The 26076-nt window shown below is 43.0% G+C and overlaps 1 protein-coding gene across 1 annotated transcript in view; it reads right to left on the bottom strand.

Annotated features, from left to right (window-relative positions):
* LOC115471296 (caltractin-like) overlaps nt 1-26076 on the bottom strand; it is a 55236-nt gene that overhangs the window by 4772 nt on the left and 24388 nt on the right. The window contains exons 3-4 of the mRNA XM_030204998.1: nt 24243-24348; nt 5209-5312 (exon numbers count right to left, since the gene is read on the bottom strand). Of these exons, the coding sequence (XP_030060858.1) occupies nt 5209-5312; nt 24243-24348 (210 nt within the window). The remainder of the gene's footprint in view (nt 1-5208; nt 5313-24242; nt 24349-26076) is intronic.

Raw genomic sequence — 26076 nt, 5'->3', positions numbered from 1 at the left:
AGTAGGGAATCCATGAACCTGTGTACCACCATACTTGTGCCCAACTTCCGCAATTGGAGAAGGGACACAGGTATACCTCAAAAGCTGACAAATATTGCTGTACAGGATGTTCCCCACACATTGTGTAAGCACACACATCAAGGGTTATTGTGGTCGTGTCTTTTGTGGTGGGTAATGTTATTTCATAAGTGGTCGTAAATTGTTGCAGAAATTTTTCTAAATCCTGTTCTCCATGTACAATGGGCATGGTGAGCACACACAAGAAAAGGGCCAGGCACTTCATGTTGGTCGTTTTCATAATCAAACACTGTATCAAGAGTGTACGAAGGGTAAATAACGGCTAATGATTAAGGTAAGCAACAAAATTATCCCTAGGGTCTTAGCAAGAGCTGCTATCACAACAATCAGTATTCCAAAATATATCAAGGCTGGATATATCATTAGGCGTAACTTGAGTATGGGGGGGTAAACTCTAATAGCCCCTCTTTCAATGGGATCGGGTACTTCAAAGAGACTATATATTTCCAAAGGTCCCAATCCAACCTCTCTGAGAAACAGAAAAGGTATCCAATCAGTGTCAATTACGGCGTATGTGAATAACCAAAAATCTACCACGTCACCAGTTTCTGGTCTTATTAGGAGATCGTCGGTCTGTTCCACTTGTAGACCCAAACTTCCTCCAAACAATACCAGAGTGTGAGTAACAGTTCGACTGGGGCCAAGTGTCCAATTCTCAAGTAAAGGTTCACACAGTGTCTGATATCGAGTGAGGGGATCCCAATTGGGATTGTCTTCTGGAGCGGGGTCCCAATGGGGAAATAATAATTCACGAGGATCCAGAAGGTATTCTGGGGGTACAGGGATTATCTGTTCACCTAAATTGAAAGGCGACAATGGTGGAGATTCTCTTCCACGGGACATATATTGGTAGCTCCTTTGGGATGCTGAGCTATCTGGGAGGACGAGTAGCTGGGACTCTGGTACCTGGAGAGGCTAAGGAAGTATTCGTGGAAGGAGGAACGTCACTAGTAGGAACCAGATGATAAGGAGGAGGGGTGGGTCGTAATCCAGGCAAGGTAATATTATCCTCAAAAGTAATGGTACGATTGGGGACAATATGGACCGAGCTACTGATATTATTGGGAACACTTGTAGCATGCAAAATAGGAGAATTAGTGAGGACAGGAGTAGTTGCAGAGTTTTCAATAGGCACTGTAGGATTGCCAGTTGAAAAGTCTGGGGGGGGGGGTGCCGCGCGCCTGTCCGCTTCGTTCGTTTCCATGCTCCCTCTGCCCCAGAACAGGAAGTAACCTGTTCTGGGGAAGAGGGAGCACAGAACGAATGTAGCGGACAGGCACGCGGCACCCCCCCAGCGGCGTGCATCCGGGGCAGACCGCACCCACCGCCCCCCCCTTGGTACGCCACTGCATTTGTCATTTATTAAACTTGCTATACCACTTTGCTGCAAGCAAATTAAAGCGGTTTACATTAAAAAATTAAAAACAAGAAAAACAGAAAGGAACACCATTTGTAGATAGGAAAGAATTAACTAACTTACCATTCAAAGACTATCTCAATCGTAAAAAAAGAACATAGCCAAAAATCAAAGAAAGTAAAAACTCATAATAAAATCCAAACATAATCACAATTCACGCAACTAAACCCATCCCTGACCTCCTGCTGCAGAATCAACCCAGGCCTATATATAAAAAGCCTACTGGAATAAGTGGGTCTTTAATAGAGCACAAAAGGATGTATAAGACGTTTCAAGCCTAAGGTGTTGCGGTAATGAGTTCCAGAATAGAGAATGACACGGGAATGGGGACCCCGCAGTAACTGTGGGGATGGGGATGGGGACAGAGCTTGTGAGGATGGGGCGGGGACAGATCCCACGGGGACGGGGCAGGGATAGGGACAGAGACCACAGGGAAGACAGGAGAGCTAGACTGAATCCTGAGATTGTTGATGACTTCTTATTCATCCACAGATTTAAAAAATCATAACAGTGCTTCATAGGGCATATTTCTCCGCTCTAGGGCATACAGAACAGGTTGTATTTTGTACTCCTGGACATTTTAGCAGGGTGGATTAGGATTTCTTGGGGTAGTAGAAATCAGCTATTGTTGGCGTTGGAAGGGTACAGGGTGGTGGTGAGGAGGGTTATTATACCTGCTCGCTGTTATTATTGTTTTCTATTTATAATTTATACACAATAGTTGCACAGCATATTTTTCCTTTTTATACTTTAATAACAAGATTTAAATATAAAATCATAATTGTTAGAGGTTTCTGCAGATTAGGACGGAACGGGGACAGGGCGGGGACGGAGGCAGGGCCTAAGGGGACGGGGCGGGAACGGAGACAGAACCTAAGGGGTTGGGGTGGGGATGGAGACAGAACCCACGGGGGCGGGGTCAGGACTGGGACAAACTTTGTCCCCGTGTCATTCTGTATTCCAGAGTGCTGGTGATGTAAAGTTAGTGATACTCACCGGCACTACCCACTTAAGTGCCTCTGAATATCGGCGACTGGCTACCTCAAGAGCCTCTCCTGCCCGGTTAAACCCTTTTGAATATCGACCTCATGGTGCTTATTTTAGAAATCCTTGGTGTATTTTAGACGTGCATAACCCAGCATTCAGATATGTACATTGCATACACGTCTAAATCCTGATATTATAAACAGGTGATATATACATCTAAATCTCAAAAATATACTCCATTAAAAAGCATCCGCACACAAATAGAAGAAAGGATGTTCTGGAGAAAGTCAGTCTATATGGACTTCAACTTGACAGCAACTAATCAATAAAGCAGAAGCTGTTGCCTCTTGTTAGTTATGTACTGGTTAATATTCAAAGGGATTTAGCAGCTAACTAAAAATAGAGTGAACAAGGTTGAATCAGAGCAGGTGCTAAAAGAGTGTGTCAGCATTTGCGTGCTGCTTAGACTAGGTTCTGGGAAGCAATTTTTAAAAAGCACATAGATGCCTGATCAGCCTTAGGCCTCTTTTTTTACTTCTCACATAGGCACCCTATTATAAAATCAGGCCTTATACATATACGTTACATATGTATAAGTGGTGGGTTTAGTAAAACCTAGTCAGTATCAGGTGTCACAAGACTCAATACAGCTGTGTTTTGGCATAAAGGCCTGTATCAGGAGTCCATTATAACCAGTAGGTGTAAAAACCATACGATTTTTACCAATTTGGTGACGTTTGGACTTCACCTACTGGTTACAATGGACTCTTAGAACATAAGAACATAAGAGTAGCCATACTGGGTCAGACCAATGATCCATCTAGCCCAGTATTCTGTTTTCCGAACAGTGGCTAAGTCAGGTCACAAGTACCTGGCAGAAACCAAATTAGCAGCAATATTCCATGCCACCAATCCCGGGGCAAGCAGTTGCTTCCCCATGTCTATCTCAATAACAGACTATGGACTTTTCCTCCAGGAACTTGTTCAAACCTTTTTTAAACCCAGATACGCTAACTGCTGTTATTACATCCTCTGGCAAAGAGTTCCAAAGCTCAACTATTTGTTGAGTGAAAAAAATATTTCCTCCTATTTGTTTTAAAGGTATTTCCATGTAACTTCCTCGAGTGTTCCCTAGTCTTTGTACTGTTCGAATGAGTAAAAAATCGATTACTCGTTCTATACCATTCAGGATTTTGTAGACCTCCATCCTATCTCCCCTTATCTGCCTCTTTTCCAAGCTGAAGAGCCCTTATCTCTTTAGCCTTTCCTCATACGAGAGGAGTTCCATTCCCTTTATCATTTTGGTCACTCTTTGAACCTTTTCTAATGATGCAGGCCTTTATGCTGAAACACAACTGTTTCAAGTCTTATGACATCTGATACTCACCTGATATTATGACTGTTTTAAGTACCCTTCATCATACATTGAAGTGAATTTGACATCTTGGACTCTCTACTGTTTTTGGACCTCACTCTCTCTTTGCTGATGTACGGGATTTGACCTCCTTTTTGCCTTCCAGGTTTTGTAAAACTCCAAGTCCAAAGAGAGACAGTTAAGGAGCCAAGTTTCAAAAGACATTCTTTTGATATTTTGAGTTGTTTTCTGAACACTTGAGAGGTAAGCATAGTTCTCCCTACAAACTTTCTCCAAAATCCCAGGGCCAAACCACAACAGTTACACATAATTTGAAGCAGGTGGACATTTTCCTGGATATCAGTGAATTGCCATTGTAATTTATAAAATACAAGTACATTTTAAAGTACTGTCCAGAGCATACTCAGAAGACGACCCTTTAAAATTTCTGCATGTTGCTGTTTCCAAGTAGAAGTAGCACCTTTTCTAAAATCAATACTTGTACCTGTATGCTGTTTTACACATGTAAATCAGCTTTTCACAAGCATAAATGGCAGCTAACCTCTTCTAAAATTGTCTCTTAAATTTAGCCAGCCAAATTCTGGTTGGATCTGAGGAATGGGTATAAGTTGGAGGGAGAAAGTCAGAAAGCTGGTGCTGGTTTTAATGCTAACCTCATAACTTGACCAGCCAAATTAAGATCTAAATGTGGCCAATTATCCTCCCTCTAACATCTGTAAAAACAAAATTGAAACATACAACCAGATCTCCTCCCTTGTGAACCTCTTAGATGTTTTTTTTTAATGTCTAACCTGCAGTTATACTCCAATTCCCCTCTTATTAACCTTTTAATAGGAAAGAACTATCCCATGGCAGTGCCCTGATTCCTCTTCCCCATCCCATCTTTACACATGGAAAAATCTTTATAAAATTACCCTGCACTAAAATAAGTTTAAAATAGACACCTTTTTAGACTTCTCTCATAGGTGTCCTGTTGTAAAATCATGCCCTTTTTATATCTATATACAAAATAAAGTTTAATACATAAAAGTGTAATAGCCAATTATGTATTTGACAGGATTATTCTGGTTAGGGTGATGTTGGGATGATCAAGATCAGAGTTCAATTATTAAAATCTCAAGGGATTAATTGAAGAGGGTGTAAGGTTGAAGGTTTGTGTCTAGGGCATGTTACTCACTGTCAAAAGGAACCAATCTCTATTCAGAACTAAGTTTAATGAAAATCAGATGGTGACTCAACAGCATTTTGGTTCTGTTCAGAGAAAGTTTGAAGCTTGTGTCTTTATCACAAGGAAACTGGCGAGTTACAGAAAGTTGCCTGCTCCATTCATGCAATGCTTGTATATTTTTACCACAATCAATGATATGGAATCCTTGTACAATTTCTTCATAGTGATCACAGGGGTCCATTTGCCTCTTTGTAACAAGTGCCTGAAACTCTTTGAAGGTCAACTTTCTGCAGAGCAAAGAAAGAATGTAAGAATCAAAAAGTTAGATCTAATAGATCAGTACCCTTTATTGTGAGACTTACAGTTATCTGCTGTGGTCAGTGTTCAGCAGTGGATATGACCATAATCATTTTAATGCCAGCACCGGTATTTAAATATGTATATGCAGCACTAATATATATATATATATATATATATATATATATATATATATACACCCCTCAATATTCAGCTGGCGATGGTCAGTGTTTTTTAAAATGCTAACCGTCACCAGCTAAATTAGCCCCCAATATTCAGTGTTGGTGCCCGGGCATGCATACACCAACTCCTCTCACTATTGCTGGTGTATGCGATTTTACTTGATACAAGGACGTTGTTCCTGCAACAATATCTATGCTGTTTTTTTCAACATTCTGCTGACATCCTACACATTTGCTTGCCAGTTGAATTTACAAGATAGCCCCTGAGGCAGCCCTTTGTGGTGAAACACGGCCAGTGTCGGGCGATGCAAGAAGTTTGTTATTTGCATGAATAAAAGTCCATATATACCTATTACCGATCTGCTTTTATCTTTTCCATCTTGGAGCTTGTGGATCGATTGCCTTTCAGATAATTTGGGAGGACACATGTTTACTGACCTTCCAGGAGAATGCAGGTTTCCTCTCAATGCATTGTCCCAACTCACAATAACTTCAATATTCTTGGCAGTAAGGGGAATCTAGTGGGGAACAGATAGACCATACAAAACCCTTTTTATATGGGCATCGGTGAGAGAGAGCCGGCCAGAGGTTTACCACAACTTGGTTATGGGTGGGAGGGAGCAGAAGGGGATGGATCCTGCCCCCACACACTTTTTACAGCTACCAATTTTTTTTTAAGCATAGAAGATCTTAATTGTGGTGAATCATAGATAGAACTAGAGAGAAAATGGGGTCTGTGGTTTTCCAACAGGAAGGAAAAGAGGATATATTACAAAGGACTTTTTAGTTCTTATCCGCCATACTATTTTCTGTTTCTGTGTAGCAGGTCCTCTAGGTGGTGCTGAGGGTGATTCTTGATGTCATACAAGCAATTAATTTATAGGGTGTCTGTGGTTACTAAGCACACACTTCTCTCTTCCGTTCCCCAACTGGAATACAGAGATAGAGGGTTCCTAATCAGCTCAAAGACTACTCTCTCTCTCATCTCCACCCCTACGTAGACCTGAACAGCAGTCCCAAGCAAGCAGGAAAACAAGGGATTCCAGAAACAGTTTATATAAAAGCCTCCATTTATTGGGCATTCCCCGCATGGAAAATAAATACATATAACTGCAAAACGATAAAAACAATCAGCCAATAAGAAACAAGAGTTAGATAGTGGCAGAAGGGGTCCAGATTGCTCACTGTTTGGGTGTTCTCAGTCTGTCTTCTCCACATGTTTCCACTTGTAGTTTTCCTTGTTGTACAGGGTACAAAAACCTCCTCTTTTCCTTCTCTATGTATGGCTTCTTGGACAGGTGCTGGCACTTTTCAGATGATCCTTCTCAGTGCAGTCGAGCAGTTGAGACCATTTTTGGACTCTGTCATCTCTCCTTCTCAGTGCCTTTAAATAACAACCACCTGGAATGATCTCTATCTTTCAGACACAGTTCTACTTCCCACCGAAGTGGAGGAGAAGCCTAGTGGTTAGTGCAGTAGACTTTGATCCTGGGGAACTGGGTTCAATTCCCACTGCAGCTCTTTGTGATTAGTAGTAGTTCATGCCATAGCAGACCACTCTGAGCAAAGACAGCAGGATCCACCCAGGCTCCGGTCCTATCCCCTTCTTCCACCTTGGATCATACTCTAACTCTTTTCAGTTCCACCTCCCTCCCTTCTGGGACTGGAACTCTACAGCATCTCTTTTGTCTGGGATCTTTACAGCAATCACACATTTGTCCTGTCTTACTTCTTTCCTACTGTACCTTAGAATTAAATCAACCCTTTCCCTCCTTCTTGCCTTCTAAATTTGATTGCAACCTAGGTCTCCTTGTGTGTAGCCTTCCTTATTCTTACTCCAGTAGTTATTATTTTTAATTGTAAACTTAGATATTTTATTATTTGTGGTATTTTGATAAAATGGAAATGTGGATCTCCTGTGATGATTCCTGTTTCACACTTGGGGTTTGGTTAAGCCAGGAGGTATCCTTCATCCCCCTTTGGACTCCTATGGAGAAGGACGATGAGCCCCCCCCCCCCCCCAACACTACATTTTATACTTCCCTCCAAATCTAAGGAACAATTATTACCGGACACTACTCTGGAACCAGGACCTACAATGGTCCTCCAGTATATCCAAGGTAGGTACATTTTAGTATCCTGCTACATCTATATTATAAAACACTTTGGGGACGAGCAGAAATTAGCTAAAGTGGAGCAAACCTTCTTGTGGAGGGGGAAAAGCCCTGTTTGCCTATTTCAACCCTATGTGTCCCGGTGGAGTATGGGGGCCTGGGCCTCCTAAGCATAAAGTTCTTGACTGTCGCCAGTGGTATGCGTCACATAATGACTGGTTTCAGGGCACTCAGGATTACACAAATACATCAATTGAGTTGCATCTATACCCAGAAACCCACTTCAGTAGTTACTTACACACACTGGGGACCCCGCTACCGCACATCTTGCAGAAAACAGGAATAATGGGGTCAGCGAAAGCTCTGTGGAAGTGGATTTGCAAATTACATAACTTTGCAGCTAAAGTCACCCCCTATCTTTCAATATGCGGGAACCCCGCTTTTGTACCTGGGACTCTTTATCCAGCATTTCAGCGGTGGAAGCGAAAAGGACTGGTGTATCTTCTACATGCAATTACGCTCGAGCGGCGGATTAAGCCCTTCTCAGAGTTGCAGACTGAATTTGCTTTACCCCCATCGGATGAGTTTCACTATCTTCAGCTGAAACACTACGTGCAGTCCTTGTCTTTGGAAGAGCTGGCTGAGGATGTTCAGGAGGAATTGGCCTCGGCATTTTCTTTGGAGGCACAGCAGAAGGTGCCATTGAAATTTCACCACAGGCACATCAGGGATACCGTGGAGGAACTAGACTATGCCAAACTGCTGGACATGTGGAAGCAGGACATATCTATAGATCTTACATTATTACAGTTTAAAACCCATGTCCTTACATTACGCAAGCATACAGCTATGGCCTCGCACTGGGAGACACAGTATAAAGTGGCGCTTCACCTTTACATTTCCCCCAGGAGAGCCTTTCATATGGGGCTCTCGCCGTGGGGGGAGTGCCCTAAGTGCAGAGACCCAGGAGCCACTCTGGGACATATGCTATGGGCGTGCAAGGATATAGCTCGGTTTTGGAAAGAACTAACACAATCTGTTTCGCTTATTTGGAAGACGAGGTGGAAATATGATTCAGGATTGTTGTTGGGTCACCCGATATTTGTTCATCCTATACCAGTTGGACTTACAGCTTTTGTACATAAATCTGTTATAGTTGCTAAACAAGTGATATTGTCTGAGTGGTTATCCCATAACTATCCTTCATACTCCCAGTGGCGGGCCCGTATGATTGCGCTTTTGCGGATTGAAAGGATGGGAGTGATGGACTTTAAATCCAAGACTGGGCTACACTTTCAGAATTCTTGGAGTCCGCTTCTGAATACACTAGTAAAAAAGGCCCGTTTCTGACACAAATGAAACGGGCGCTAGCAAGGTTTTCCTCGGAGTGTGTATGTTTGAGAGAGTGTATGTGAGGGTGACTGTGTGTGAGAGAGTGTGCGAGTGTGTGTGTGAGAGAGAGTGAGTCTGGGTGCGAGTGTGTCTGTGAGAGAGTGTGTGTGTGAGAATGAGAGTGTGTGCAAGTGCATATGTGAGACACAGTGTGAGAGAGAGAGAGAGTGTGTGTGAGACACAGACTCTCTGTGAGACTGAGTGTATGAGACCAAGAGAGTGTATGAGTGACTGTGTGACACATAGAGAGTGAATGTGATACAGTGTGAGACATAGTGTGTGAGAGTGAGAGAGAGAAAGATATTGACTGTGTGAGAGAGAGAGTGTGTGAGAGAGAGAGAGAGTGTGTGTGTGTGACAGAGATACCCCCCTCTCTCGTGTCAGGCCCCCCTCCCTCCCTCTCTCTGGTGTCAGCCCCCCCCCCCCCCTCTCTCTGGTGCCTGATCATTACTGTGCAGGACGCTGAGCTCTGGCTGTGCTTCAAGGAACTGACCAATCCTATTTAATAGAATGCACCTCCAACATTCTGAAGCCGAGAAACCTCGTGTGGTTGGTCACTTCTGCTTGTGAGGAACCCGGAAGTACGTGATGTCAATTCAGGAGATGGATAGAGAGAGCAGGAATGCCTCAGCCATGCAGTCAGCTTCAGAATGTTGGAGGTGCGTTTTATTGTATAGGATTGACCCTGGCTGCCAGGAGCAGACTGTTGAACTTCTAAAGATATCCCTGTGATGAGACAATGAGGAGGGTGGGGGGAGGAGGGAGGAAAGGGAAAAGGGAAAGGGTTAGGGTGGAGGGTGAAGGGGGAGTTGATAGGGAGGGGAGAAAATGTTAAAAGTTAGATGACCATCTATGTTTTTCTTACCTATATGATAGTACACTCATGAGAAACTGTGTTATTTGCACAATTGGTTATTGATTTGAGTTCTGGTTTCTTTGTCATCAATAAAAAGGATATACCATAAAACACTTGGGGTCAATATTCAGCCAGCGGCACTCAGTATTTTTCTGCCACATTAAGTCTGGAAATTCAATGCTGGGTCATGTCTAGGCTCTGGCATTGAATTTCCAGGTTTATGGCGCTAGTGGAGGAGTGGCCTAGTGATTAGGGTGGTGGACTTTGGTCCTGAGGAACTGAGTTCAATTCCCACTTCAGGCACAGGCAGCTCCTTGTGACTCTGGGCAGGTCACTTAACCCTCCATTGCCCCATGTAAGCTGCATTGAGCCTGCCATGAGTGGGAAAGCGCAGGGTACAAATGTAATTAAAAAAAAAATAAAACACTATACTTGTGGAGTGGAATTACAAAACCGTCAACCAAATATTCAAAAATCCACTTATTCTCAAATGGCTCAGATAGAAGGAAAAAAGGCCTCAAAGAGTTCCAAGACCTGATATGATCTTATGGAGCTTAAACAGAACTAAAAAGGTCTTCTCTTCATCATAGGCCAAAAAAACCTTCCAATGCCACAAATACAATCTTCTTACAATATCTGTGGTCAAAAAGTAAGAAGGGATTTGCATACGTGTATTTATCATGCAAGTATATATCACTCCTATAAGGTATCCACTATACACAATTTAACTTATCTTTTTAGAAGTGGTGCATAATGGAAGTTGCTCGTTCTGGTGTCGCGCTGTGTAGTCCTTTACATCCCGCTCCGAGCCGACGGTAGCCAGGAATTCTAGCCAAAGAGATGTACAGGCTGGATTATATTGCTGTGTTTCTCCTTTGGTGTTACAGTTTCGGCCCGAGACCCTGAAGAAGCAGCGAAACACTGGCCACCGTCGGCTCGGAGCTGGATGTAAAGGACTACACAGCGCTACACCAGAACGAGCAACTTCATTATGCACCACTTCTAAAAAGATAAGTTAAATTGTGTATAGTGGATACCTTATAGTTTCAGGTATCTGGGGGTCTGTTTAACTAAAAAGATTGAAGAGCTGGCTGATGATAACTATCTTCCATTAATATGAGAGCTTAAAGTAGATCAGAGCATTGGGGAAACTCTAACCCTGTCCTGGTTTGGTTGAATAGCGACGGTAAAAATGAATGTGCTGCCCTAATTGCTTTACCTATTTCAAGCATTGCCTATGCCCTTTCCTGAGCGGGTTCTTGTTTCCCTTCAAACACACATTTTAAAATTTATGTGGCAGAATAAGCATTCCAAGAGCCCTGTTGTACTCAGATAGGAAAAAGAGGAGGGGGGTAGGTGTTTCCCACTTAGCTTTGTATTATATGGCTGCCCAAGTTAAATCTGTTATTGAGTGGTTTCAGGCCCCTAGGCATAAGCTATGGGTTCAGATAGAACAATTGATGGTTGGAAGGCTTTTGAAGTTGGGTCACTTGATGTGGCTCCCCCTTAGACACAGGTGTTTATTGTAGGGGCTTTGTCTGGTCATCTCGCATACCTTCTCTTGTTGGAACAAAATGGACAGAACCAAAGGTTTTCATTTCTCAAAGTTTTCATCCAATGCTCATAATCCTCTATTTCCATCTGATTGTACCCCCTCAGTTTTTACTAGATAGAGGCAACTTGGTTTGGAATGCTAAGGACAGGTTGTGGATGATGACAGATTCTTTACCTTTGCTAAATTGTCTAGATCATATCAATTGCCTTCAAGTGACTTCCTTGGTTATCATCAGCTCCTTCACTTTTTCTCTTCAAGTAAGCTGAAGGCAAAGCTTCCTGGTCATGAGACTTTTCTTGAAGGAGTGTGTGAGGACATTCTTGGAACAAAATTCTTCACATCTTGTCTTTATCATCAGTCCCACCTCTAGAATGCTTTGCCTTCTGCACTGCTTCATTGTCAGAGGTGGGAGGCTGAGTTAGGTGTCTGCTATGAATATATGGAATGGGCAACTATGGAAGTTGCTTTTGCAGTAAATATTCAAGATAATTGAATAAGAATGCTTTACTGGTGGTACTTGACACCGTAGGAGCCAACTCTGTGGGTGCTGTGGGTGCTTGAGCACCCCCAATATAGAGAATATTCATTGAATGTGTCCAGGGAAGGGTTATTTCCACTGGGCTTAGCACCCCCAATAATTTTGAAACGTTGGCTCTTATGCTTGACACCGTTGCAACTTCATAGTATGCCACAGTCTCCTCACTTTGTTAGCACCATTGTGATGAGCTTAGTACCATGGGCCATATTTGGTGGTCCTGTTGGAAGGTGGTGGCCTTTTGGAAATTCGTACATGCTCACCTGTAACTCTGGCTATGGCATCCAGTTCCTTGGGACCCTATTATTTTTCTTTTTAACAAATCTCTTCCAGGGGCTGGTGAGATGGTCATCTGTTTGCGAAACAGTACTTCAATGTGGCTCGCATTACGATTGCCCGGGCCTGGAAGCAACCCAGTTGTCCATTACTCACTAAATGGCATTATATGTTATGGTATATTTGTGAGATGGAGAAACTTTTAGCGGACCAGCGTCAGACCCTGCATAAATGGGAGAAAGTATAGTCACCTTTGCTTGATTCTGTTCACTAGTTTCTTGGGATGTTTAATTTTGGTTATTTTCTGATGTGTTTGGTGGTGTGGTGTGGAGGGGTGGGAGGAGTGGGGTAAGAGGTTTGGGATGTTCTTTGGGAAGGAGGGAGGGTCAGTTACTATTTGTATTCAATGATTATTTCCCTTCTGTTCCTTAAAAATTGAAGGTATCACAAGTTTGTTTGTGTTGCGCAAGTGTGGAATGGCTAACTTCCTTTTATAGTGAGTTTGTTGTTTTCTTTTTCCTTCGATTCCCACTGCAGCTCCTTGTGTCCATTGCCCCAGGTATAAAATAAGTACCTGTATATACGTAAACCGCTTTGAATGTAGTTGCAAAATACCACAGAAAGGCAGTATATCAAGTCCCCTGTCCCTTTCCCTTTTCTGGATGTATCCCATTTATACAATAAAGTTATCTTTATAAATTAAAAAAAAAAGACAGCACAAACAGCTTGTCTCTAAAGTTAGAGCTAAAGTTCTGTCCTTCAGTTGGGCCTAGCTTAGCCCTAAAGGCCAAAGTACACTTTCTTACAGGATTCCAAGATGAACTTGACCTATCTTAGTGGCGCTTCTGCAGCTTACACTTCTGTGGTGAAGGTATAGAGTGGAGGACTTCTCTTCTTTCCTCAGGGCCTCTATGTTCTGTTCCACCCTAGAGCTTTTAACCTCCAGCCTGCCTGAACCTAACCTCTCTGACTAAGCAGGTTAGCTCCACCTGCCTTAAGGTGGCTCAGTTCCACCATCAGTTAGGGAGTGTTCTTAAGAAAGCCTGCCTTTGCACCTCTTACCTCCTCACACGCCAGTTTTGTGTTAGGTGCTAACCGGACATTTTCAGCAGCACTAACCGGTTAAGTGATGCTGAAAATGAGTGGCTAGCACCGAACAAGTGATTTAACCAGCTAGAAGCCATTTCTGGATGGTTAAATCACTATGAATATTGACCCCATTACATTATAATTAACAATTCTTCTTAGACATCCATATAGCTAGGGCAAGCAAGGGAAGAAAATATAAGGGTCAATATTCAAAGCGATTTAACCAGCCAGAAATGGCTCCTGGACGGTTAAATTGATTGTGTGGGGCTGTCGACTGATATTCAGCAGTATTTAACCAGTTAGTGCCGCCAAATATCAGCGCTAACCACTAAACTGAAAGTTGACTATTTTGCGTGTAGTCCAGGGTGGAGTCAGCACTTAACCACATGTTAAGCGCCACATCAGACCACATAAAACACAATCCTGTCTTTACACAGTGTTGCTTATGTGGTTAACTGCTGAGTATTGCCTTAACTGAATAAGAGATAGCCAGCTGCATAAACCTGAATATTCAATGCTGAGGCCCAGACATGGCCCGGCACTTAATACTTGGGAATAATGCTAAAAAAGAAACGCCCAACACCACCGGCTGAATATCTAGAGATTAGTTAAAGTTATATGTCGATATTTTAAAGTCAGTTGATGCTACTTGGGCTGGCTAAGTAGATTGCTTCAGTCTGTTCATGTTATACAAGTTCAGGGCAGGAGTTTGTAGTGTGGGTTACTGATAACCTCTTCATCTGTAGACGGTAATTTTATTACAGGTTGCTTAGACTAATGAGGCATGAATGATTCAGTTTAGGAAGACTGAGCAAACAGGCTCTGGGGGTGAATACTATGGGTAAAGCTGCTTTACAATGCAACAGTGGGGCTCAGGGGTGGACTGACCATACAGGCAACCGGGCAGTGCTTGAGGGCCCAGGGCAATGGAGGGGACCCATTACTTCCCTCCCCGCCGTGATCAGAACCAGGACACTCCCTCTCTCTCTTCCCCTCCTGTGCTCCAGTCTCCAAACCCCCCCCCCCCTTTCCTCTGTGCAGGGATAGGCACAGGCAGCAACATTGGCTGATGCCAGAACTTCCCTATTCCATGGCCCATCCCCTTCTGACTTAACTTCCACAAAGTGGGCCATGGGAGAGGGAAATTCCAGCATCAGCAGCCGGCCTAAAGGAAAAGGTCAGTGACACTGGAGGCAGGGGGAGAGGGAGGCAGCAGGACTGGGGAAAGGGCAGGAGGTAGCAGGACGGGTGGGGGGCCAGCAGGACCGGGGGGGGGGGGTCCAATGATCCTCATTGCTCAAGGGCCCAGATCACTGTCAGTCCGCCCCTAGTGGGGCTTTAATCAGATTTGCTTCAAACTTCTGGCAAACATGTCTAACACAAACAGCACTACAAGCCATTAAGAGCATCATAAACACCCCAAAGCAGCAGACATTTACTACAACTTGGTAATAAGTGGGAGGGAGAGGGAGCAGAAGGGGTGAATCCAGCTCACATACACTTTTTAAAGATACAAAAAAAAATTTAAGCACAGAAGATCCTTAATTGTGGTAAAGTGGAGCTAGAACTGGATTTAAAATAGGATCTGTGGTCTTCCAACAGGAAGGAAAAGAAGTCTACTAAACTGAATTTGTAGTTCTTATTTGCCATAATATTCTCTGTTTCTATGTACCTTAAAGGTTACTAAACCACTAAATAAAAAAGGTAAAAATTCCAAAAGGTCAAAAAAACATCATCAGAAGGGTGAAGAGCATTCTAAGGGAGTGGAAGATAAAACAAAACAGCACCAGGATTGGCAGGAGAACACCAAGACCTTGAAAAATAGCAACAACATTTGCAGAAAGACTTCAGGACACAGACGCAGGACAAAGCAGCAACAACACTGTCTAGACAATCCCGAGGCAGCGTGAGGGAGTTAAAGCAGTGCTAACATTGGCTGGAAGAGGCAGGGAGAAACACCAGAAGGTGCCAATACAGCACCTAGATTGACTGCAAGGCCCTAAAACACCAGAAGAGTGCTAACACCCAAAGAGGGCCAACCCACAGGAGCAACAGAGGCTGGACAACCCTAAAACACCCAAAAGATGGCCTGCACAGTACTTAGGTTGGCAGCAAAGCTCTAACACATCTGTAGAGTGCCAACACAGCAGCAAAACTGGCCATGCAAGTCCAGGCAGTGGAGGTGGAGTGATGTCAACTAAGCTGAGTGTCTGCAAGTTAGAATTCTGGCACTGAGAACTTGTGTCTGAGCACTGGAACCTGTCATGAGAAAGAGTTCACAAAAGGATTAAAATGAGACTCTATGGCAGAGGTGGGCAACCTCGGTCCGATTTTCAGGATCTCCCCAATGAATATGCATTATATACCCCAATTGAGTTACTTAATTTCAATCTGATTACAACTATATCATCATACCAAAGTAACAACTTTTAAGGTTTTATTATATCAGTCTACTTTATTGAATCTTAATATGTAGATCACAAATCCTATCATATAAAACTTCCTATATCCTAGCTTCATTCATACTTCCATTTGCTCCTATAATACTAATCATACCAGGTGAATGCACTTCAAGTACATGACAGTGTTGCTTAAAACTGATCTCTATTATACTTATACAACATCATCCTAACTATATTCAATTAAGTGTATGTTCCTCTTTGCTTGCCAGTAATACAAGTTCAATCTTTACTTAACTGAACACTTAAGATATTCTATCTTTGTTGTTAGTTTTCACCACATAACAATGTCCAAAAATGTCATCAGAGTGTCTTCTTATATTCCCACACTGTGTTATTAAGTTGTGCCTCACCGCTCCCGATTTATAATAAAAGTCAATTCAATTTGTCAATTATGGTTATGTTCTTCATATATCTTCTAGTCTCTCTCCTCGAGTCTCCACATTTTCCTCCCACTGGAGGTGAGAGTTGAAACTCCTGCCACACCCTACACAATCGTGTTTCGCCACAATGCGTCTTCAGGGGTTGTGACTTCACAGTATTCGCTTATATTACTGAATTATATTCGGACAGGCCCCGGAGGATCCCTCACTGGGAGAGAAAAAATGGCAACCAGTTGTCAAAGGACGTCATTCACCTGGTATGATTAGTATTAAAGGAGCGAATGGAAGTATGAATGAAGCTAGGATATAGGAAGTTTTATATGATAGGATTTGTAATCTACAATGAATATGCATGAGATCTGTTTTCGTGCACTGCCTCCACTGTATGCAATTAGATCTCATCCATATTCATTGTGGAAATCCTGAAAATTCAATTGGGTTGTGCCCTTCAGGACCAAAGTTGCCCACCCCCCTGCTCTATGGTGTTTAGGTAGTGAGCATAGGATGTGCTCTGATGAACTCTCCAAAAGCAAATGGAGTGAGTAGAAGGAGTGGCAGCAGTGGCATAGCAAGTGGGGCTGCCACCCGGGGCAGTTTGCCATTGCACCCCCCCCATTGCACCCCCCCCCCCCGACCCAGTGCCTACCCTCCTCAACTCCGTCCAACCAGCTCCCGCACCCTACCTTTAAAGAAATCTCAGAAGCCGAGGCGAGGCGCAGCGCCTTCATGTAAAAGAAGTGTGGATCGTCTTATTGTGCCTTCCCTCACTCTGTCTGTCCCGCCCTTGCGGAAATAGGAAGCTGTGTCAGCGGAGGGCGGGACAGACAGAGTGAGGGAAGGCCCGATGAGACGATCCACACTTCTTTTACATGCAGGCGCGAGGCGCTGCGCCTCGCCTTACCACGGCTTCCGAGATTTCTTTAAAGGTAGGGTGCGGGAGCTGGTTGGACGGAGCTGAGGGTAGGCACTGGGTCTGGGGGTGTTGATGCGCCGAGGGGGGGGGGGTGTCATCGTGCTGCACCCGGGGGGGGGGGGAGCTGGCAGGGAGCACCCCCCCTGAGCTGACACTCGGGGCAGACTGCCCCCCCCCCCCGCGCTACGCCACTGAGAGGCAGCAATGTCTGGGAAAGCATAGAGCAGCAGAGGAAGATCAACACAGCAGCAAGATTTGGTGCTCTAGAGCAGGATTGTTCAACCTCAGTCCTCAAGGGCTGCAATCTATTTGGGTTTTCAGGATTTCCCCAATGAATATGCATGAGATCTATTTGCATGCACTGCCTCCATTACATGCAAATAGATCTCATACATATTCACAGGTAATGCAGAATCCATGTTGATTTTCTTGCAGAAAAAATGTTTCATGTTATAACCAGGCCTCAGGCTGCAGAATCCGTATTGGTTCAGAAAAGATGGTTCAGGTCTAACCAGGCCTTAGACCAGGGAAGGTGAGATCTAAGGAAACACACCTACAGGTGGGGAAAGACTTCATGGACTGTTTGGAATTAGTCAAACACTAAGGGACAGAGCACAGACTGCTCACTGAAAAGGACCCCAAAAGCAGTGGCAGTGGGTGAAAGGGGAGTCAGTACTGGCTGCAGGAGCTCGAAACACCACAGGAAAGACCAAAGTAGCAGCAGGACAGGCTGATAAGGCCCTAAAACATCCAAAGAGAGCCAACACAGCTGGAAAATAGGCTGAGAGGCTAGCTCTATGTAGGAACACCTAAAAGCACTGCGGAGTGGACATCAGTCATTGAGAAAAAATGTATTTCTGTTCTAAAACACTTTTAGAGGACTGTGAAAACCAATGATCTCAGAGTGGGGCAAAGTCAACAAGTAATGGCAATGGAAATTTGAAAAGAACTTGTCAACGGTGTTAGGCTGGTAGTTTGACCAGTTTCAGGTTTTCTTTGATTTGGATTGCTTGGATCTTCAGCACAAATGTGCCTGTGATAGATCACACAGAGAGAGTCAGCGTAACACCTAGATCAGTTGCAAGCTCCTAAAACAGCTGCAGAGAGCCAACACAACAGCAAGATAGTCCGGAATGCTCTACCATCTGAACAGAAATTTCTGAAGGCACTGAGGACTTCAATCATGGAGAGACCCCCAGGTATCTCTTCACAATGCACTTTGAAAGAATAAAAAGAAACCAATGATATTGTGGGGGAAAGAAGCAGCAATGTTGGAAGAATAACCTGGCCAGTACAAAAGCAGTTAAAACAGAAATAGCAGCCTAATTTAGACTCCAAACTGTAGTAGCAAGAAAGTTGCAAAACAGGAAAAGGAGGATGACTTCATCAACCTGGCAGCACAACAAGAAGGGTGGCAACCAACCCGCAAGGCATAAAAAGAGACTGAAAGAGATAAAACAAAAACCGCAAAGCACCCAGAAAGGCAATAAATAAATAAAATAAAATAAAATGTAAAAATCCAAAGGACCCAGGTCATACAGCCACAAAGAAAGAAGGATGGCATGAACCACCTAACCACCCAAGTTAACAGAAGAGAGACAAAGGACTCAATTACAGTGGCATGAAGACTACTGCATGGCACTGAGGGAAGGGGAAAAGCAACAGCAACAGCAGTGGCAGAGAAATACAAGAAGAAAGGAAATTGTTCTTTTTTTTATTTTTTTAAGTTTTGGCATGTGAGGATACAGGTACCCAGTGGAGCTGCTTTAGAAGATCCCTGGGGTTGCTGCTTTGCAATTTTGGACTCTTAAATAATGTTGTCAACTGGATCCAGATTATAGTTCTGATTTCTCCATTGCATTCCATAAGAAAAGCAAGACTACAAGTCCCAGCATGCACTGGGGTAAACCCAGGACTGGATCAACCCTGCCCTGCGAATCTGGATCAAATTGGCAACCTTACTCTTAAAGCCACTGTGTACGGAACGAAAGGCAACAACTGCAGAAGATTTACTAGTCAGCTGATTTTTGATTAGTGATTTCTGGTTAGACAGGAGTTTTTTCTATATGTCATAATGATTGTGGAGCTGATCAGTGTTGAATGTAGCCTGGAACGTAAAAAAAAAAATCTTTGCGTGACTTATCCCTCTCCTAGGAGACTTTTACAGCAGGCAGGCCAGGAGCAAACAACAGTTCTAAAAACAGTAGAGTGCAGTACAGGAAGAAGAAAACAACAACAAACCAAAACCTGTGGAGCACTCCTGCTGCTGAGAAAAAAATAAAACCACCAGGATCCTTGTGCTGAAGGCAAGAAGCCAATGGAGGAGTATGAGTTAGACCAGAGAGCCTTAGAAGAGGCTTCAAAGAGTAGGCATGGAAGTCAGTCAGGAGGTGCAGAGAAGAGAACTGTGGAGAGGCTGTGCTGAATCCAGGAATCCCCCAGAGAGGCAGAGGGGAGGTACAGAGCCCAGCAGATGCAGAAGAAGGTGGTTACTGACCAGAGCAAGTAGAGAGGAACAGCAGAGCACAGAATGACGCAGAGCTGTTGGAGAAGAGACACTGCAGGAAACTGCATGATGCTGCAACACTGTGAAGGGATCCTCAGATGAGGTGAGAGGAGAAGAGGTGAGAGTGCACCTGCTGGTTGTGAGAGCCAGTGGCATAGCCACAGGTGGGACTGGGTGGGCCAGGGCCCACCCACTTTGGACTCAGGCCCACCCAAAATTGTGACACTCTTGCTGTGTCTGGTGGGGACCCCCAAAACTTGCCAGCTGAACATAGCCACAGGTGGGCCTGGGACTCAAACCCACCCAAAATTGTAACACTCTTGCTGTGTCTGGTGGGGATCCCCCAAACTTGCCAGCTGAACATTTTCTCTCCTTGGGCAGCCAGTGTTCTTCCAAATATCATCCAGCACTTGACTTGAGCTGATACTGATACCGGCCCTTCTGCACATCATGAGTTTTCGCACATACAAAAGCACTGAATATGCACGGCCTGCCAGCGGCAGCATCAGTTTGAGGCAAGTGCTGCCGGCTGCCGTTTGGAAGAGTGCTGGCTGCTCGAGGAGGAGGAAGAAATCTTCAGCTGGCAGGGTTTGGGGATCCCCGCCAGCTCAAGTATTTAATATTTGGGGTTTGTGGGCAGGGAGGGGTGGAGAACAAACTGGAGGGGGGAAGGCAATTCCATGCCTACCCACCTTGGGCTCCGGCCCACCCAAAATTAGCTACACCCTGGTGAGAGCTACAGGGGACCAGGGTAAAAAGAATCCAGCCAGGATGCTTAGAATGGGAGAGAATTCAGCCAAGAGAGAGGCAGAGAGATAGCCAAGATTGAGTGCCTGGAACATGGAAGTGGAGACAGAAAGAGAGACTGCCTGCTGAAGTTGAACACAAAGGAATGAGTGCAGCCTGAAAAGCACAGCCAGTACTCAGGTCCAGATACATTGAGTCTGTCAGTTCTGCTAAAGTTCCTGTACTTGGGAAGACCCTGAATGTGGGAGTATGTAGTAAGTGTCCAAGAACCTTTCCCTCTTATTTAGATAGGGATTCTGTACTGTTTTTTTTTCCTTTTGTTAGCTAGATTGTCAACTGCCTCCTTTCTTATATTACAGACTTAGTAATTCTGTTGCCACACTGCTTTCCATTCACATGGTGCAGTCTAAAAGCCAGGTACTACCCCCATAAAACCTGAAGACTGGTGGTGATTAAAAGGAAAGAAACCTCTCTATTTTATTGTCAGGTTAGTTGGTACCCAGTGAGAGGGTTATAATGTAAGAAGAACATCTCACAGCCAGCTCAATGTGACCTACTGCCTGAATGAACTTTCCGTCACCAGATGAAGTGTGATCTCACCACTTGCACTATATATTATTTGACACTGACACTTAAAAACTGTCAAAAGTTGAAATTCCAGTAACTGAGTAACATGTGATATGCAGTAGTAAAGGTAAAAGAATGGATTATATATTGTACAAGGGATTTGAGTATATCTATAAATGTATAGAAATAGGTTAATATTGTTTGTTTAAAAGTCTTAACAGTAGCCTAAATACAGTACCACTCTAACTTATTGGCAAAAAAGGAGTACATTTGTTTTAATTCTTCCTTGGGTTTGTTTCTTAAATAGGTAGCGTAATACATTTAACCCTTTTTGTTTCTATTCTAGCCCCTCCCCCCTACCTCAAGAAATTGCCATAATAGAATGGAATCACCCATTATTTAAGTAACCCAAAAGAAGGGTAGAGCCATAACAGAGTAGCATGACATTGACATTTTTGGACGCCCACGGACATCCAAGTTAGTACATCAATAATGGATGTCCATTTCTCATGTATTTTAGAACAGGCTGTATATTGGCAGATCCTGTTCTAAAATACATGAGAAATGGACATCTATATGCTGGATATATCCAGCATTATCATCCATTTTACAAACTGAAACATACAAAATATGAATGGGATGGGGGAACATGGGACATGGATGTCATGATGACAGGGTAAAACAAACAGTGGATCCAACAAAAAGTCCTCTCACAATGAGTGTCTTCCTGAACAAGGTCTTTATTCACAATGGCACAACTGACCCGACACGTGACGTGTTTCGGCCGCACATCAAGAGAACACTTGTTCAGAATAGAACACCACTGATTGAGGAAGGCCTCATCATCAGTGAACAACCGAGGTTCCTTCATAATTCTAAGACCCCTAGGAATCTTATTATTCCTACAATATTGTAGTAAGGTAGCATAATGTAGCTCATTTTGTATTATAGATTTATTATTCTTAATCATATCTGTCCATAAATCTATAAGAGATGCAGCAGGGCATTCTTCCGCCTCAAGGGGTGTAAAATCTTGCATTAATCTTTGTAACCTCTCGCCACTGAAGCTGAGGACGTCGTCCCATGGCTCAAAGGCCATGGTGTACCTCCAAGTCCAACGAAGCAAACACCCACAGAAGGTGAGCTCTCCACAGAAAAACCAATAGGGTAAAACAAACAGTGGATCCAACAAAAAGTCCACTCATTGTGAGAGGACTTTTTGTTGGATCCACTGTTTGTTTTACCCTATTGGTTGTCAAGATGACAGCACAGGAATATCCACAGAAGTCAATGTGGAATAGCCTAATGGTTAGATTAGTAGGCTGAGAGGCAGGGGACCCTGATTCAACTCCTACTGCAGCTCTTTGTGATTTTTTTTGTTTTAAGTTATGAGCCCTTCAGGGACAGAAAAATACATACCGTACATGAATGTACAATGTTTCAATTGCCTTTGGAACTATATGGAAGCAATGTAAATTCAGGTACACTAAGTATTTTTCTCTCCCTGGATGGCTCACAATTAAAAAAAAAAATCATAAACTGTAGTTGGATTTGCACTAGGGTCCCCTGGTTTTTAGCCTACTACTCTAACCATTAAGCTATTCTACATGGATGTCTAGGTGGCCATTTTAAAATATGGATGGCCATAGTTCCTGAAGCTGTCACAGATCCCAGTATCCCTTGCTAGTTTCATATTCTGGGTGGACAGCAACCACTGAGGGATTAAGAGAATGACTTCCCTTAATCCCTCCAGTGGAGAGCTACTCAGAGCACCTTTCTGTAACCTGGACACGCCAAGTACCAGGTCTCAATATGGTCTGAAAACAGAGTTACATGGCCATAGTTTGACCCCTCCCTAGTCCCCCCCCCCAAAAAAAACACATCCAGGTCATGCCCCCTTGCCATAAGGATGTACTGTAGTTTTAGATGTCCATATCCCAGCTTTGTAAAATCGGGATTTGGATGTTCATGCAATACAGATGTCTAAATGCCGATTTTCACACATACAAAACATGAATAGCGCTTCTAAAATAAGGGCCATAGTAGATGGTGCCAGATAAACAGTTGAACAGTCCACCCAGTCTGCCAGCAGTCACATTCATTATCTGTCCATGATTAAAGCAACAATGAATGTGGTATAAAATATGTATATTTAATCCTGATCTTTCTTTGCCATTTTTAGGACATAGACTATAGTAGTCTGCCTGACACTGTTCCTACATCCCAACTACTGGAGGTTGAAGCCCACTTCAGCACATCCTGATTTGTCTTGACATATATAGAACACACTGAATGTTAATGTCTGCTCGAACTGGCCTTGGTTCCTCACAGCTGGCATTGCTGTTTAAGCACCACTCATGTCCATCATAACACATCAATATCCATGAGTCATAAAACATTTTGTTAGGATATCATCCTCTTTATATTTTGGGGTCTTCTATGTATATCCCACGTGTTTTTGAATTCCGGGAGGGCATTCCAGGCATCAACCACCCTCTCAGTGATGTCACTCCTACCACTCTGCAACATAATTCATGTCTTCTAGTTCTACCACTTCCCCATCTCTGGAAAAGATTTATTTGTGTATTAATACCTTTCAAGTATTTCAGTGTCTGTATCATCTCCTCTATCCCTCCTTTCTTATATGGTATACATATTCAGGGTCTTCCCCAACTTATGTGCACTTCAGGTGATATCTACCCAACAGAGGGCACCATGGTGCAGGAGTTTCCTATGTCCCTGGGATGTTACATGAAGTTCTTGAGCTTTCTACCACACTGACAGTTGGTCATCTGCAACATCTCAAGAAGGGGAGAAAGGAATCAAACTGATAAAGACTTTGACTTTTGGCTTGTTTGTTTTTTTAATGATGAAAGACCACATCTGGCAACAAATAAGAGGAGAATCTCCTCAGGAATGGGAGAGCTTTATTTCTGTGGCTATTCATCAAACAAAATTGACAGACTGAAGAGAATGCATACAGAAGGGCCACATATGCTCAGAACTATACATTTAGTTCTGAGATCTGGGACAGCTGCTCTGCCCTGGTACCATATGATGATATCACCCCCCCCCCCCCCCCCACACACACACACACACACACCTTGTGTATCTGACTCAATCCTGCTTGTTGACAGAAAAATAAAGTGTTCTAAGCTATAATGGAAGTATTTATTAATATTTGTATACCATTTTAGTGAAGGAATTCATTCAAAATCATTTACATCAGTTACGAGACAAAAAAAAGAAAGACAAACAAAAGACAATGATCTAGCCACCCTTGACCATAATTATTTCTTAAACCCCCAAAAGGGGTTACGTTGGCATGCATTGTTATGTCTCTTACCCATCAATAATATCCATCTGCTTCATTATTTTACTCAGGTCTTGCTCGCTGATCATAAAACCAAGTAGTTCCAGAGCTTTCAAAGTCTGTGCATTGGTAAGAGATCTGGATAAGAGAATAAGATATTGAGGGAGAACGAGAGAGAACGACTGTGAGTGAGCATCAACTCTTCTCTCCTAACTTCATCTTCTTCCCTATGCCACTACATATTTTTCCACTTCAGCCTTTATAGGGATCGCCACCTGTTGGGTAAATCAACTTCTTACTTTGTTCCATTGTAAGTATGATCTTATAGTTCTGTCTTTCCTAAAAATATTGAGAGAAAACGAAATATTCAATTGGGCAAAGCCAGTACTATAAATGCAATGAAATGAAAATGTTCTGGTTATAGCTACCCTTAATTATAAACTATAACAAATATCCACTGCCCTCTCAGTAAATAAGTGTTTCCTTAACATCTAGTTTTTTTCCCACTGTTCAAATCTATATAAGAAATCCAAGAAGGCACCTATTTTAAGCCAATTTTATGAAGGCAATGTAGGCAGCACAGGGGAGTAGTTATCAAGCTGTGTTAGGGCACTAACCCACATTATTTGCCCCTTAATGCTTGTTAAAGGTCTTTTAAAAAATTTTTTTATTTATAACCATTTAAATTTTTACAAGCGATAAAACAACTTGCTGGAAATACAGAGAAAGTAATATGTAGGAATTATTTCAGTCAGGTAATTCTATTCTCTTCCTTAGACCACTAAATAGGGAGAGTGAAACAAGATAAGGAGATCAATTAAACAGTAAACAGAAAAAAAACCCCATGGTATTAACCTGATTATCCCCAGATATTACTCGTCTAATTCATTATTCCACATTGATCATCTGGTTGGCTTCTTCAAGGCCAACACGGTGTATAGTCAAATCATTTCATTGAAAACATACTTATTATCCAATATTAGTTAGAAATAATACATCTAATTGCATTCTTTCTCTTTTAAAAACCAGAAGTTATTTAACAATACATATACTTAAGTCTCTAATTCAAATCCCACTGATTAAAGTAATCCCAGTTTTCACAGGCTTCACTCCTTTTAAAGTAATAATTTGAGGAAATATTTCTGAGGAAAACTTTAGGAGTCATACCCCGAACTCTGGGAAAAACAATAATCTCGATATTAATCATCTATAATAATATTCATTTTATTATTCAAAATTTCTGGTCTATTATCATTTTCAAAATCATAACCACTTCTTGCTCATGTAGAATCATTTGTTATATCAATTTTTTACTCTCAAAGGGTTCAGTTGAATTGTCCATGTAACTCTCTAATAAAATTATATCTGAAACAAAATTATTTACTGCCACCGTTAGGTCCCGAAGCGCCTTCCAGATGGTATTCAATGTAACCTCCACGGGAGCCAAAAACTCCAAGTTGATTTCTCATAGGTGTTTAGGAGTGGTTCCGCCGCTTCGGGTTCTGCTGTAAACGTCCTCCATTTCAGCATATACCTCTAACTCACTCCTCCACTCCTTTGGGCATGGTGGTTGAATAATTTGGGAGCGATGGAGTTATTTTTTCCAGGTCCAACAGTGTCGATGCTCCTTCGCCGGCGCTAATCAAAGGACTCGCCAACACTTTCATCTGTGGGCAGTTCGTCATGCAGCAGTCCCGCACTTGCTGCTCAGGGGGATAAAACGCTGGCCATCGGCGGCTGACCGCCGGTTGTCCCCTTCCTCTTAGTTAATGTAACTGCAATTGCAGAGAGGAAATTTACGTAAAGATGACGAAACTTCAGAGGGCAGCTGGGCCGTTGGGCATACGAACTTCAGGTCACCATCTTA

The sequence above is a fragment of the Microcaecilia unicolor genome, chromosome 5, assembly GCF_901765095.1.
Source record: "Microcaecilia unicolor chromosome 5, aMicUni1.1, whole genome shotgun sequence".
Lineage (NCBI taxonomy): Eukaryota > Metazoa > Chordata > Amphibia > Gymnophiona > Siphonopidae > Microcaecilia > Microcaecilia unicolor.
The sequence above is the reverse complement of the archived record's forward strand: the minus strand, read 5'-3'. Positions and strand labels throughout refer to the sequence as shown.